Source organism: Uloborus diversus, chromosome 5 (assembly GCF_026930045.1).
Source record: "Uloborus diversus isolate 005 chromosome 5, Udiv.v.3.1, whole genome shotgun sequence".
NCBI classification, from domain to species: Eukaryota; Metazoa; Arthropoda; class Arachnida; order Araneae; family Uloboridae; genus Uloborus; species Uloborus diversus.
In genome coordinates this window covers 154,012,822-154,029,583 of record NC_072735.1, presented here as the reverse complement: position 1 = coordinate 154,029,583, position 16,762 = coordinate 154,012,822, and the positions used below count along the sequence as shown (strand labels likewise).

General features: G+C 35.2%; 2 protein-coding genes across 2 annotated transcripts in view; both read left to right on the top strand.

Annotated features, from left to right (window-relative positions):
- The first annotated feature begins 519 nt into the window (after positions 1–519).
- LOC129223205 (mucin-2-like) lies at positions 520–8,803 on the top strand. The gene is made up of 3 exons (XM_054857772.1): positions 520–598; positions 2,888–8,688; positions 8,789–8,803. The coding sequence occupies exons 1-3, from the start codon at positions 520–522 to the stop codon at positions 8,801–8,803; spliced, it is 5,895 nt and encodes a 1,964-aa protein (XP_054713747.1).
- A 65-nt stretch (positions 8,804–8,868) lies between these two features.
- The window catches only part of LOC129223204 (mucin-2-like), a gene marked incomplete at its 3' end in the record, with an annotated part of 69,366 nt that continues 61,472 nt past the window's right edge, over positions 8,869–16,762 (top strand). Inside the window, 3 exon segments of the mRNA XM_054857771.1 lie at positions 8,869–9,724; positions 11,570–11,947; positions 14,697–14,900. Of these exon segments, the coding sequence (XP_054713746.1) occupies positions 8,995–9,724; positions 11,570–11,947; positions 14,697–14,900 (1,312 nt within the window).

Sequence of the window (16,762 nt, the reverse complement as noted above, 5' to 3'; positions counted from 1 at the left end):
ACCTACATGATCTCTCGTCGACCCTGTGAAAAAATCTTCATGGATTTCTTTTAATTTGAAACAAATTTTTAAAGGTGTTCTCCTACAGATCATTCACGTTGCCGTTTTTACTGTTTGTTTGCTCAAAGCTCCAGATTTTCTTGGAGCTAAAGCAATTATTTCATGCGGAACTCGTAACTTTAACTATAACATGAAAAACAAAGCAAAGGTTCTAGTGAATTCCTCATTGCTTGAATAAAAATTTTACTGTAAGGTGGCAAATTAAAAAAGGAAACAAACATGACAGTCGCATACTAGCGTGAATTTTAAGGAATTGTATATTTTTTCTTAATTATTAACTAAGAATGTTTTCCTCTAGAAACTGAATCTCTTGACCATCAGGGAAAAGCTCTTAAAACGAGTGAATACAACTGTCCAGACGAAGGCACCTCAATACAGCCTTGTAGCAACAGTTGTTCAGAATACTACAGATGCGTTAATGGAACTGCTTACAAGGAAAGGTGTCCAGATGGCCTACTCATGAACAAACAAATCTTGACGTGTGATTTTGCAGACGAAGTTCCTTGTGACCATTTCCGACAACGGAAGCTGCTTCAAGGTAAAGTAACCTATCAACCGTATTTTTCTAAGAAATCTGATTCTCATGTTATTTGATTAAAACCTGATGCTATTTCGTGATAATTGGGCGAACTACAGGAGTTATTAGCTTACTTTGATTTGCCTTAAAATACAAGTGACTAGTCATTCAACTTAACAATCTTTTTTGAATTTTTATATATTTCCCACTTAATAGACTTTAAGGCATATCTTTAGAAATACATTTGCTTTCCTCAAGAGTCACCAGTGCAATTTGAGACTTGAGTTACTTAAAAAAAAAAAAAATCCTAAGGTTGTACAAAGAAAAAGAAGTTACGTAAAAGAAAATTCAGAACAAAACATAGAAAAGTCATAGTTTAAACTTATATTTTGTTAACGTGTGGAAGTAGTTCATTAATTTTTTTAGCTCAATTATGATTTAAAAAAAACATTAAGATGTGTATTTTTGCTCAGTTAGTAAATAAATTGTTACCAGTAATAAGCAGTGTATAATGTTGAAACATATGAAATAAAATATATTTAGATTCACTCAACGCCCTACATCAGGGCAAGAGATGTTAATTCAGATACTAGAGGTCAAGTTCTTAAATGTATATTTAATGTCGGCTCCGATATTTTTTTTACCCGCTCAACAGGGCGCTGTGCCAGTGCCCTGTTGCTTTTTCTCAGGGTCAGACTACCTTTTTATTGCATTAAATTGCCCTCTAAAACTGTACTTACCCTTTTTCTGATAAAAGTGAAAACAATATTTAAAGCGACTGAAAATAGGTGTCGTTTTCCAAGGAATTACGAAATTTGTATTTACCGTATTTAATATAATATTACTCTTGAACCACTTCAATAGAAAGCACAATTTTTTAGTCAACTTTTGAATTCATTGTTTATTTGCTTTTTTTTTGGAGCTAACTACTTGTTTTTAAAATACTAGTTGACTTTCGTTTTATTGTTTGATTTTCAACCGATATTCAGTTCATATCTTTGAACTTTTTAAAATAGGCATACGAGCTTGAATACACGAAAGAATGATGCAAATAAATCTTAACTTTTTTTTAAATAGCATTGTTGCCTAAAATAAAAGTGCATACGATCATGGATCATCACCATTTAAACATTAAGATTTATTTCGCACAATTATTTTAGAATATGCATGCTTTCATAGTAAAACCCCTCCGATGTTATGCTTGAATTACTTTAAATGAAAAGAAAAGACTACGCATGCTAAGTTACGTCATATACCAAGTAAAAACGAGAGTGATTATTTTTAACATTTTTTCTATTATATACATAATTTGCTATATATCCAAAACATTGCATAAACTATTGCATAACCAACAAGTCCAAACTGCTGCATAAATCTCGAAAATTTAAGGATAGATTCTTGCTGGATCTAAAGTACCTTTCGACTCGCGATTGTACATTATATGATTTTAAAACCTTGACTTTTGAAAAAAAAATGTTAGTTTTTAAATTTATGAAACATATGTGACATTTAATGTTGTGAGATTCTGGGCTGTTGTGCCGCGGTCTGAGTGTTATCTCAAACGTTTTGACCGCATCTGCGGCAGTCATCTCCAGTGTTAACGTGGTCAAAGCCACCGGGGAAGAGAATTCCTAGCAACTGATGATTGCTAGGAAGGGAAGCGACTCAGTTGCTAGGAAGTCGCTTCCGTGGAAAGTTTCAACTACGTTAACACTGAAGATGACCGCCGCAGATGCTGTCGAAACGTTTGGATAACAAAATTCAGACCACGGTACAGCATCTTACAGCACTATTGACACCGACCGTGAAAGCCTTCATTCTTACATATGTGATATTTGTTGCAATGGAAAACATTGTACAGTCCAGCCACACGATGAGATGGAGAGACTAATATCTGGTTTGAACTTGACGGAGTACGCGCATCCCATTTTTATTTTTCCTCCTCATCGAGATAGACTCGTCTTGACTGGACATTTGCCAATTCCATATCATCCATGGGCAGACTGTTAACTTGACGCATTTGGCTTATCGTGGGTTAAAATTGAAATCCAATAGGTCATTTTAGCTTTTCTTGGCCGTAAAACATTAAAGTTCCTATTGGTAAAACCCATTAATATGAATATTTTTCAAAGTTTCCTAATAACATTAATTATTCTAGCCTAGTAGTTTTTACAGGTAAAACACAACAATGACAACCATGCTTTTCTACTGAATGTATTTCATTTGTAATCCACGATATGTTACTGTTGCTGTCGTAAAATTCTTGGTTTTATGTTAAGTTAAAGAAATGTTATTTTTTTTAAATTTCAGATGGCGATAATTATGATTACAATTTAGAAGTGGATAGTCCCCAAGATGTCGCAACAGTTTCAAGTGTATCTGAGGGAGAAGAACCTAATGTAGATCCGGAAGGTGGTGACTCAGTGAATGCTGGAGGATCTGAATATGAATCCTTGGATAATCTGGAAAAAAATGATGTTAATGTAGAAGAAAAGGAAGATGTCTCGGAAAATCCTGAAAACAGCGACTCAGTCAATGGAGGGCAAAATGAAGATGTTGATTTTACGGATATTTTATTGCCTACAGCTACTTCTCCGAAAGCCACTTACGAAACTACATCAGAAGCACTATCTGTAACCACGAAAATGCAATCATCTGAAACGAAGTTATCTAATAACAAAACGGTAGAGGATGACGTGAATGTGTTACCTACAATATCTGTTGCAGATAAGTCAGACAATCCATCTTCGCAGCCCGAAAAAAGTTCTGTATCAAGCACATTGAGCTATGATAGGACTTTCGAGTACTCTCCCAATCCTTCTCCAACAACTAGTACTACTATTGCTATTCAAGTTGCAACTAAAGTGACCGATTCATTGTTTAGCCAGCAAGAATTACAACATAGCACTACAATGAAACCTAATATAAATAATCAAACTAATAAGAGTACAACAGAAAATAATTTACTTTTTGATAATGCAGTATCAGGAAACAAACTTGCATCAACTAAGCAAGATGAAACTAAATCCTCTTCGGTAACAAGTGAGGAATTTAAAACTGAAGCAAAAGCTATTAATACTACATACCCACCGAATAATACAAAAGATTCTTCAGAGCATGCACAGACGAACTATACTACTAAAAGCATAATAACCACACAAAGTTACACAAGTGAAGTTCCTAATGATAAAGTCTCAAATTCATTAAACGCAAATGATGACTCTTATGATATTGTTTCAGACGCAGAGACAACCTCTGAAACTCTCGCCAAGAGAACAACGAACTTATCTACGGAAGCTTCGGTGTTCTTTACATCTTATACAGAATCTAATGCAACATTAAACACAACTACGAAATCGCTGTCAAACACCACATCTGATAGTGTATTTTACTCCACAGCAAACCCAACAACAATATCCACCCCGACATTTAATAGCACTACTAAATCCTTCACAGTCTCAGACGCGCATAAAGTGAACACCACTACGGAAAAATCTGCCGAGTCTATCTCTACTGCATCATCACTGAAGAATGCTTCTGAAATAAAAGAATTATCAAGTAGTGTCACAGAACAGAACCGAATACCAACAAATGAGTACAAATCTAATAGTGATATACTTCAGGGTACCACCACGATTCACACAAATATTTCTTCAGCTACTACTCATAGTTCAGATGAAGCATCTTCCTTCAAGCTGGAAAATTCGTCACAAAAATTGGATACTGAAACAATCTCAAATGAAGAAGTGAATTCTACTTATGCTGAGGACGCAAATGAAACCATGAGTGCATTTACGACGGAAAGTTTGCAACAAACAACGTTAGAATATAAGAACTCAACTACTGTTGACTTTCTGGTTTCCTCAACAACAACATCGAATGCTACCACTGAGTCTAATTACGTAAACTTAGAAAACAAAACTTCATCTGAAAATGGATCAATGGAAAAAAGTTCTGCAACTAAGCCATCAACGGATCAAAAATTCAGTGATGTAGCAACTATTTCATATTCTATGTCTGATAAATTAAGTGCTAGTGTGGTTACTCCTGTCACAACAAATATCGAGTCAACTGGGTTTACTACCGCAACTAACGAAGATGAGCCGACTACTACAACAACAAGATCACAAGAAAAGAAGACTGAGGCCTCCAAAGATATTGGTTATTCTAGTAGGGCGGATGAAATGAAAGTTGAGTCGAATGGCACCACGCCTGAAAGACAGTTGAGTAGTGAAATCATTGCTGTAACAGATGAGCAGACGAGTAGTTTCGCGGCTACTATGATAAACGAGCAGACGACTGGTATGGAAAAAACAGTCATCGGTGAACAAACAAATGGTATGGTGCTTTCCACTAATAAATACCAGAATGATAATGTTGAGACTACTATATCTGAGTTGATGGTTAGTGTGGAATCTACCACGGCTGACAACGAAGCAAGTAACCTGATTACTAATGTTACTAATTATCTGACGAATCATGAGTTGAAGAGTGATGTTCCGATTACTCCAAGTAGGCTGGATGAAATGAAAGTCGAGCCGAATAGCACCACGCCTGAAAGACAGTTGAGTAGTGAAATCATTGCTGTAACAGATAAGCACACGACTAGTTTCGCAACTACTATGATAAATCAGCAAACATCTGATGCGGAAAAAATCATCGGTGAACAAACAAATAGCGTGGAAATTTCTACTAATAAATACCAGAATGATAATGTTGAGACTACTAAATCAGAGCAGAAGATTAGTGTGGAATCTACCACGGCTGACAGCGAAGCAAGTAACCTGATTGTTAATGTTACTAACTATCAGACGAGTTATGAGTTGAAGAGTGATGTTCCGACAACTCCACTGACTGAGCAAAAAGATAGCGTTGCGACGACCATGATTGAAGGCAAAACGAGCCGCACGGAAACTACCAAGATTTACGAACAAACAACTGGTATTAAACATGGGATTAGTGAACAGGAAAACGGTACAGAGATTTCAACGTATGATACACAGATGAATTACGAGAAGAATAATATTCTTGAGGGGAAAAGTTTGGGAACCACTCCTAAGATAAGCCAAGCAAGTAGCATGGAAACGGGTGCTGATAATACGCATACCAACAATTTGGATGCATCCACGGTAAATGAATTGACGAGTGATGATCAGACAACTCCAACGGTGGAACAGAATAACATTGCAACATTGTTAATTGATGATCAGACAATTTATGTGGAAACTACCACAACGTATGAGCCCATGATTGATGAAAATCTAAGCAGTGTTGATGCTACCAGCATTGGTGAAAACCATAGTGAGGTGTCGACTCCTAAAACTATGGAGTACTTCAGTACTGAAGCTACAACCACAACTGACGAGTATACGATGAGTGCAAGTTCAACTACGACTGAGCAACGGTTGTCCAATGTAGAAGCAACAGAAATTCAGAAACAGTCCAATGATGTTACGATTGCCTCAGTTAAAGATTTTGCTAGCAGCGTAATAACCACCGGAACGTATATTCGGGACAGCAGTTCACATGTCATGACTGAAAAAGAGGAAAGTATTATGGATGCCACAACAGTTGAGGAAATCCCTCTCAATGTCTCCACAAGCAAGACGGACGACCACAGTAATATTACAGAGACCGTGTCAGATAAAGAACAAGAGATTATCTTCGAGACCACCGTGGCTGAGTATTTACCAAACATGACTGGTGTTACCACAGAGAAAGATACAGATGCTATGGCTACCTTGACGACTTATGAGCAATTGATCCCCATTTACAAAACGGAAGGTACAACGAGGCACAAGATCTCGTCTGGTGATCCTAACATAGAAACAACTTCTGTGGAGAAGCTAAGCACTGTGTCCTACACTGCAACTGAGAAGTCACAAACCGCAGACGAAAAGATTAGCGATGAGCAAAAGGAGGAATTACTGAGCAACGTGAGCACTATAATTGTAGACGAAGAACTTAGTACTGTTGAAGTCACTGAAACAGATAAAAAGTTGATGAGTGCGCCTTCAACAACTGAGAAAGATCAAATCACTACTAAATCAGATACAAAGGAGAGGCTCACTACTTTACCAACTAGAAATGAGGATGTGACGGATATTAAAACTTTGACGACAGTAAAAGAGCGTGGGACTATTGTAACTTCAAAAACTGGGGACTATTTAAGCAATGTGGTAACTGCTACAGCTAATAATATAGGTATCACCGGGATTGAAGATGAAACTGAAAATGTTACAGAATTACCGACTGAAATCGAGCAGATGAATTCAAGCATTACTACTGAGGATTTGAGCAGTTTGCCAGTGAGTACCATTAAGGAACAGCAGGACGGTCTCATTACTGCTACAACCGATCAAGACCTGAGCGGTTCAGAAGCCTTTACGACGACAGATAAATTGGCATCTGTTACAACTCCGCTGATTCCAGCAGTGACGACTGAAAAGTATGTAAGCAGTATAAGTACTATTGCCGATGACAAATACACAACAAACGATGAAAATAGTTTTAAAACCGAAACACTTTCTACATATATTGAAAATAGTACATATAAAGACAGTACAGAAAGTACTGTTACGACCGAAGAATTTAGTGATGAAAGTACTACAGAAACTGACGAACTTCTAAAGAATGATGACGTTACGACAAGTAATAAATATCTCAGACCTATTATCACGTCCACAATCGAGAAAACATTTAACATTGTTGTCACTAGTACAACTGAGAAACCTTCTATGAGTACTGATAATTTTCCAACAGATGACTACGCTAGAAATAAGGACACTCAAATGACAGAAAAGGATTTTATCACAGTAGGCACTACTAAGACCGTGGCATTTTTTACTGACATTGATAACTCCACAACTGAACAATCGCCTCTAACGGCTGTAAAAGAATCAAGCAGCTTGAAAACTAAAGAATTTAATGAGAATCAAAGTGTCACTAAAACTGAAATTCAGAACGAGAGTAGTATAGATTCTACCACGATTGAATGGCATTCTAACAATCTTTCCTCCCCTACCAGAAAAAATACAAACGTCTTACCGCTTACAACTACTGAAGATCAGCAGATCAGTTTGTCAGAAACAACGGATGTCGAAGAGCTAAGCAGCTTAAAAGCAGTAGCAAATACAGAAGAGCCGCGTAATACAGAGCCTGTTGCAAATAGTTTTAGTCTGTATACCACCATGGCTGAAAATGAATTGAAAACTGTGACAGCAGCTGTAGTTGAAGAAACAAGTTTTTTCACAGCTGAAAAATATCCAAGAGGCCAGGAAATTGTTACGACTGTTGAATACCTCATAGATAATTATACTTCTACGAGACAGAAATATCCTAGCGGTGACGATCCTACTACAATGAAGGGAAGTCCTACTAGTATTGATACAATTACTACTGCTGAATATCCAAGCAGTGCAGATCCTGCTACAATGAAGGAAAATTCTACTAGTATTGATTCCATTACTTCTGCTGAATATCCAAGCACTGCAGATCCTACTACAATGAAGGAAAATCCTACTAGCATTAATACCATTACATCTTTTGAATATCTAATCAGTACAGATCCTATTACAACGAAGGAAAATCCTACTAGTATTGATACCATTACATCTGCTAAATATCGAAGCAGTACTGATCCTACTACAACGAATAAAAATCCTACTAGTATTGATTCCATTACTTCTGTTGAATATCCAAGCAGTGAAACTCCTACTACAACAGAGGAAAAACCTACTACCACTGATACACATACTACTGCTGAATATCGAAGCAGAAAGGATACCATATTTACAGAGAAATATTCTAGCAGTATTAATCCTGTTACTACTACAACACATCGCAACGCTTCTGACTATATTACTACTTTAAGCAATATGAATGATATTGATACTGACGAATATTCTAGCAACATTGATACCATTACTACTGAGAAATATGCTAGCATTAATTATCTTTCTACTGAGGAAAATTCCAGTGGTTTTTATTCCACTATTACTGAGAAATATTCTAGCAATTTAGATATGACTACTACTGACGAATATCCTAGTAGACCTGTGACAGTTGAGATAAATACTAGCACTATCGACTCCAATACTTCTGAAGAATATGTATCCAGCTCAACAAAAATAGATGGAAATAACAACAGTGAGGTTTCTTCAGAAACCGAGGAACATTCGAGTGGTACATTCCCATCTATTATTTCAAAAGATCGTAGCAATGTAAAGTCTACGGCTGAAGACAGGGAACCAAAATATATTACAATTACTACTGTTGACAAATATCCTACTACTGTGAACTTTACTACTATACAAGAACACCTTAGCAGTGTAGATGTTACTACTGAGACATACCGTAGCAACATTACTACTACTGGCACAGAGAATGACACTCACAGTTATGTAAGAATTACAAATATGGTATCAACTTTTACTGAACCGTCTCCAACAGCCAGAGATCAATTGAGTAGCATGCATCCTTTTACTAAGGAAGAGTTGAACAAAGAGATTACCACAACTGAGGAAAATTTAAGAATAACAGACACATCTACTACTGAAGAGCAACCTATCGATATTGATACAATCACAACCACAAAATATCCCTTAAATGTTATCACGACTGAAAAACATCGCAGCAGTGTATGGGCTACCACACCTGAAGAGGATTTAATTAGCGGAGTTGTTAGCACAGATACTCAAGAAATGTTAATCAATAATACTTTTGCAACTGAACTTCCAAACAGTTTATCTACTTCAAACGAACAGCAATGGAATAAGTTTGAAACTACAGTGACTGAGGAGGAATTGAAGGAAGCTTCTACTGCTTTGGAATCAACATCTAGCTCTATAACAGAATCTACATTAACCTCTGTACCTCCTCGTGAATCTAGAATTGAAAATTCTACCATGTTTGATTATTCCTCTTCAAATAAAGTGTACTCAACGACGACTAGTCCAACAACCAAGCCGGTGTTTCCAGACGATCAGGTGGTAAACTACTGTAACGGTGGAGATGGAATCTTTCCAGATAACAAAAATTGCTCAATGTTTGTCCGCTGCTTCAGTGGGTCCCCATACTTTCAATCATGTCCGAAAGGGCTCTATTACAATCCGACAAAAAGGAGTTGCGACTTCGATGGAGAGTGTGGTGAGTACATCTTTCTATTTTCTGTTTTGGATTTCGTTTTTACAATAGTAGTGGCAGTGCTGTCGATAAATATATTTAAGTAAATGAGGAAAAGTTGCGAAATACTTAAGTGAATAATTTGAAATATCACCGACTCTTTTAATATTTCAATAAAAAAAGAACAAATTGAGCTACTTACATGCTTCTTTTTTATATTAGAAACTTAAAATAATACATCTCTGGGCGATTAAATTTTACACATCAAATAACTTTCACAGAAGCCGGCACATGGGGCGACAGAACTTCTCAGGAAATTTTACGGATTACGTCAGTTTGCAAATGGCTACGGTACAGGAACATGCATTATGCGTTTTGCTTTCCTTAGCAAATCTGTTGTAATCGAGTGTACATAACTCCAAATGTGGATATCAACAAATTAAAACATTCTACATTTTTATTAACATTTTATTTCCGGCAGCTAAATGCAGAAAGAAATTCGGAGTGTTTTATTTTTTTCCTTAAAAGAAAAACTCGCAATTTTTTTATTTTTGTTAAAAAGTGTTTATTTAGATGTGCTTTTAAAATATTTATTTTTTTTTTATTTGCCTTTTTAATTCTTTTTCCTTAAAAAGTTATTTTTAAGTTTTGGTAACAGGAAAAAAAAAAGTTGGGAGAAAGATTTTTTGCATTTCTGATTTTCAATGTGCCCCCTAGTAAAATTATGCGCAGAAATATTAGACAAAATTTCTTAATTGCAAGTGTTAATAACCGAAAACTGATTAACGGTTGAAATTTACTAAAATAGTAAACCCTAACCATTTCTGGAAACTGAATTTGACATCACCTTTATATGATTTTTACCATTAGACGGGACGTTTTGTTGTTTGAAACTGGTTTTAAATGTTAAAACGGTTTCTGACATGATTTGCAACCTTAGTTATTGAGAAAGCATTGAATTGATGTTAGAAAATTTATGTTGGTATACGTAGGCCCCTTTAGTTTGTTTCTTTAGGGTAGGCTCGTTTAGTTCTGGATTTGGTTTAGTTCTGTTGATTGATATCTCGCCAAATTTGCTATCAAGAATGAGATTTCAAATCCAGTATCAGCTACGCAATATTTGTCGAGGTTCCCAGCCTACCACATGTTAAATCTTTTTATAACACTTCCTATTCACACATTTCAATGTCGTGCTCACCCATAATTTTTGCTTAAAAAAATAATCAGCCTTTTTGATCAGTAATTATCTACGCTTCAAATATTCGCGTAAAAGAGCTAGTTTTAAGCTGCCTGGACATGTGCTATACAAAAAGAAATGCTACACAAAATTTAACTCAATATTTTTTCTTTTTTATACTACGTCAAAAGTTCGTAATCTTAATGTTTAAACCAATTCACTTTTTCTGTCTGAATTTATGTATTTCTTGTACTCCGTCATAGGAGCTAATGTTTTGATTTTTTTTTAAACTAAAAATATTAAACCAAAAATTAATTACGTTGCTGACATCACATCGCAGAGTGCGAGTTTTTGTTTCTTCATTTATTTTTCTTTTGGTAATGTGCTTTTTAAAGTAAAAAACCATGAAAAAAATGTTTCACGCAGGAAACATAAGTTATTATTATTTGTCCTGATGTAAACTATTTTTAAATATTAGTATTGGCACGTACATTTTCAAAAAAAAAGTTTTGAGCTTGGTAAACCTTTAGTTTATCTTGAAAAACAAAATATATTTCAGGCATTCCCGACGAATTTCTTCCTAACTGTAAACAACTGATATAAATTGCGATTGACACCGAAATACGTTCTAATTCCTATGGATATTATATATGAAATATTTGATATAAAAGTTAAATTATCTTTAATTTTAGGCTCTGAACCACTAGTTCCCAGTTCTCGAAGTTTAGCTATAAATTGCGGATGTGAGAATTGCATATATCCTGATGCAGATGACTGTGCAAGATACTATGTCTGCTTAAATGGCTGTGCTTATGACATGCAGTGCAATGACGGTCTTCAGTTCAATGCAGAAACTTTAACGTGCGACTATGAAGAACAGGCTGCTTGCGCAAAATCTTCAGAAGAATGTCCAACTCCCAATGGTTACATTAAAGATTCAGATAATTGTTCAAGGTACTTTCACTGCGTAGGAGGAATTGCTTACCGAAAGACGTGCGAAGATGGGCGACATTTCAACGAAGTTACAGAACAATGCGATGATCCATGTTCCGCTGGTTGCGATTCTTATGGTAAGTATTGTGGACGGTTTTTTGTTCCCACTACAGTTTTTTGAAGTTAATATAAGAGAAAGACACATTTATTAAGTAGAATGATTGCTGTGAAATTTTTTCTGTTTTCACTTTGTAAGTTACTAAAGAGTAGCGTCAAAGCAAATTGAGCCTATTTCTTCAATTTCAATCGTTAGTTCTTTCCATTACGACATTATATTTATTATTATTATTTTTTTTTTTTTTTTTTGAATGTATAACGGTAAAACAGATTTAACATTTTCTAATTTGGAATCATTACTGTATGGGAGCCAAATGAGTTTTATGGGATCTACTCGATCGCGTCAGATGAACGGGTATACCTTGCCTCCTGTCGAGTACCTCCACCAAATGTAGGGCCGTGTGCCTGAGACAGCTCATCAAATAAGTTTTTAAAAAAAATCGTTCGTGAGTTAGTTACTAGCTAAAACGTGTACGTTTAGGAAATCTGACGATTTGAGCGTAACGTAGAGAATTTTAAGAGTGTTGCAAAATTGATATAAAAAAAATATTTTTACATTTTCGAGTGCAGTTGATTTATTTATTAATTTTTTTAAAGAAAAAATGCAAGAATCACAAAAAAATTATAAGCTGCCGATTTCTACAAACCGAAGTAATAAAAATTGTCTAAGTTTGGAGCTGTTACATGCATGTTATTGTTTACTGCAATATGTTGTTATTGTTTACTGCTATATTGTATTGTTTACTGCTGTTTATTATGCTGTCATTGTTTACTGCAATGACAGCAGAACAATGAGCTCCTGTTTAAAACCTTGACTACGTAGAGATGGCGGATTAAATAAAAGCCGAAACGGAATACTTCGTTTTGTAGTAGGTATGACTATCGAGATTTCTCACATTAATAATACTATTCTTTGAAATCGACGATTTTTTCTTTTTTTTTTGAAAAATTTCTCAATACCTGGCGTCACTTCCGAAACGTCCGTCTTTTGACAGGGACAATTTTTAGGTGTTACTTAACACCCCGTCTGAATATCTCACGCGCTCGAAAAAAAAAATCCATTTTCTACATTTCTGGATTGTCAACCATCACCACGCAAAATAGCATATGAAAATACCTTTGGTATCAGACACGTTGGGACATTTTAACTATCAACATCTGACGAGCTCAAGTATTTGCATGTAGTAACCGTTATTATTATTTTTAATATGTCTACGCTTCTCCACCACTAAAAGGTGAATATTATACAACATTTTATGATTCTTACAACTAAAAAATCTAATAGGTTCGCACGATGATCGAGTAAATTCCCATTTAGCATCATGGGTTCCCTTACTATTTACATTGCCTTTATTTTTTGCTTAGATGCGAATAAAAACTTGAGAGAAAGAAAGACTTCGCATAAAATAATCCTCGTTAAAGTGAATTTTTCGACGCAATTAATAATTTAAAAATATCTTAAGTCTGTTCTGAGCAGAGAAATAAGTAAAGAAGTAATGATTGTTTCTTTCACCACGCATTAGCTCTAGCATTCTACAGTTTTAAAGCAAATTTTTGTCAATATTAAGAATTTCAGGAGCTTTACCAAGATTCTCTTAAATTTACGCAATATTTATTATTTCGTACCTATCTGTATTTTGCATCATTTAAATTGAAATTAAGTGTTATGGGAATGCAAAGGTCAACGTTATTGCAAGCGACAATATTTTCTGAAATTTCTTCATTATGTATGGAGTGATTCGTTATGAATAATTGTTAATCAATTATTAAATAATACATTCATTAGTAATTAGTTTCTTCAGCTAGTATTCTACTTATTGTCTCAAATTCTTAGTCATAACTATAATATACAGGGTGTTCCGTTTAAACTTGCGAGACCTTTATTTTCATAACCGTTAGTCCTATATGTATACTTCCAATTGCAAAAATGTTCAAAATCACGTGCAGAGTTAAGATATTGAAAGTTTGAAGCACAAATAAAAATATATCAAAAAATACAAAATTTAACTTTTTATACGAGCCCTAGGTCCCCTAACCAATATATAGAGAAATAATCGCCATTCAAGACTTTTACTGGCACAAAAAACTTGACATTTGTGAGACCAAAACTCAAGGAGATATTCTAGTTCAAAGTTTTAAGGGACGATGCAGAAGATGTTATTAGAACTTATCGCCCTTTCAGAGGAATGACAGGTCGTCAAAGTAAGAAAAACAAGGTATCCATATTTTTCATTGCTATTCAAAAACAAATGCAAATGTCATGCTGTGACAAGAAAAAATACACTACAAAACCTTAAACAATTTGAAAAACTACACCCTATGCACACGTATAATTCTAAACACTTGTTAACTGCTGTATTTTCCCTCAAAAGGTGTAATTGACGGCGAGTGAAAAGTGGTGTAAGTCACAAAACGCTGGTTTTATATCTCTGTGAATATTGGTCGTACTAATTTCAAACTTTTTGTGTTGGAATTATTTCTCAAAGGAAATTTTTTACCTAAATATAAGTTAAGGGACTTGGGGCCCATATAAAAAGTTAAATTTTGTATTTTTTGACTTATTTTTATTTTCACTTCAAAATTCTTAATCTTCAATATCTTTTCACTTCAATATCTTAACTCTGCATCTTATTTTGAACATTTTTGCTATGGGAAGTATACATCTAAGACTAACGGTTGCGAAAATAAGGGTCTTGCAGGTTAAAGCGGTACACCCTGTATGTATTTTGTTTTCATTTTCTCATTTATAACGGGAATACTTGTTGGCAGCTTGCATGAAAGCGTCTACTTTACAACCTTCTCCCGTATGCGAAGATGGAGACGAGTTTTATCCGCATCCAGAAAACTGTAATGCCTTTTATACATGTTTTAATGGCAGAGCTGAGCTTGCATTTTGTACCGATGACGAACACTTTAGCCCTACAGCCCGTATGTGTCAAGAACCTTGCGAAGCTTTGTGTGATCATTCGCTTGGTAAGTACATGAAATACTTATTATATTGATTTATTTTTTTTTTTAACAAATTAAAATGCTTTGAAGACTAAAAATGTAACGAGAATCGGCAAGTGAAAGTCCAAAAACTTTTCCACTCCCCGTGCTTCCCTTTTCTGGTTGCCATGGTTACGGCACAATGAACGTTTTCCCTACGTTGATTCTGCAACACATAATATTTACAGACATTACAGTGGAGGAACAGTTCATTCTGCAGTAACCGTGAAAACCGTTAAGAGTGGGAAAGTGATTTGGCATTGATACGCTGATTCTCGTTACATAGACGATTATCAGGAACAATGTTACGAGATGTGGTATGAAATGTTAGAGATGTAGAAGATTGTGGACTCACACTGCACATCTCCAAAGTCTCTGAACCACAGTTTGAACCAGGGCTGCGGAGTCGGAAGGAAAATGGCCGACCCCGACTCCGACTCCTGGATTTTGAAACGCCCGACTCCGACTCCGGATGTTTTTGATTTTTTTAATTGTATTTTTTCAACTCCCTCTCTCCCTTCAGGGGAAGGGGGAAAACCTCTAAACAGAGATTGAAATATTGATTCCTTTTCATGAAAATTTCGCATTTTGTTTTTTATTGTAAACCCAAGACGCATACAACGTTAGAAATTCAATTTAAAAATCAAATTTTCCAACAGTTACGAGTTAAGAAGTGAGATGACTTAAAAATCCCTTTTAAAAATTTGAAAAGGATTATCTGCAATTTGCTCCCCTTTAATGTTTAATAAATAGATATTGATCAAATCGTGTGCTTTCAATTTTTGAAAGCTGTAACTTGAGAGAAAAAAAGCTTTTTTTTTTCTAAATTCAAGTTCTTGAGAGGGGGTGGTTTTCCCTGGGTGACACCCATCAGGTAGATGACACCCAAAGTTAACTTCAGAGTTTACAAATACTTTAATTCTGAAAATTTTCGCGAATATATATTAAATTATATTTCATCAATCAAATTTCAACGAAAATAGGGCACATATACATCAGGAGCTAATTTTACACAAAATGCGGCCGGTATACAAATTTGTACGAATAGCTTTTACTATACCTATATTTCTTCTTCGCTAAATTTTTAATTTAAATTTTATTGTCTGCTTTAGAATTAACCTTAATATTAAGATTTTATGATTAGCTGCAATTATTGAGTGTTGCAATCAAGAAATCATTTACACTTATTTTGTTCCATACTTTTTAGTGAGAACCAAGCTTATAGAAATAGTCTTAATAAAGAAAAAAACATTAGATTATTTTTCATCGGATCTTTTGGATTCGTGCTTTCGCGCCAGAACGTTTTTGAATTTGTCGATCACCCTTAAACGTTTCAACCTTAGCTACGGGCCTCGACTTATTAATTTGTTACGTTTCTTTCGCTATTTTATAACTGAGATCGAACAAAACACTATATTTCTATTTTTATTTGAAAGTGATTACTTGAAAATGTTAGGCAACAAAACCGTTTGCTGACCGTCGCTATTAGTTAAGTTAAAAAGCAAGCAAACTAGAGGACGGCTACAGTAAGTTCGGTAAGCATTCAGGCTAGCTGATTGCCATAATGGCAGTTATTTTCTCATTAGTATCTTTTTATACATGTAATTGAACCAATTGGTAGTCAGTTTTTAAAAAATGCAAGGAGAGTCAGTGAAAAGGAAAGAAAAAAAGAAACCCGGAGTCGGAGTCGGCAAGTTTTCCAACAACTCCGACTCCTTTACCCCAAAATCAGTCCGACTCCGACTCTTCGACTCCGACTCCGACTCCACAGCCCTGGTTTGAACAAAACGCTGACTAAATTTGATGTTGTGGTGTCGTTTTGAAAACTCGTGCTTCTTACACCACCG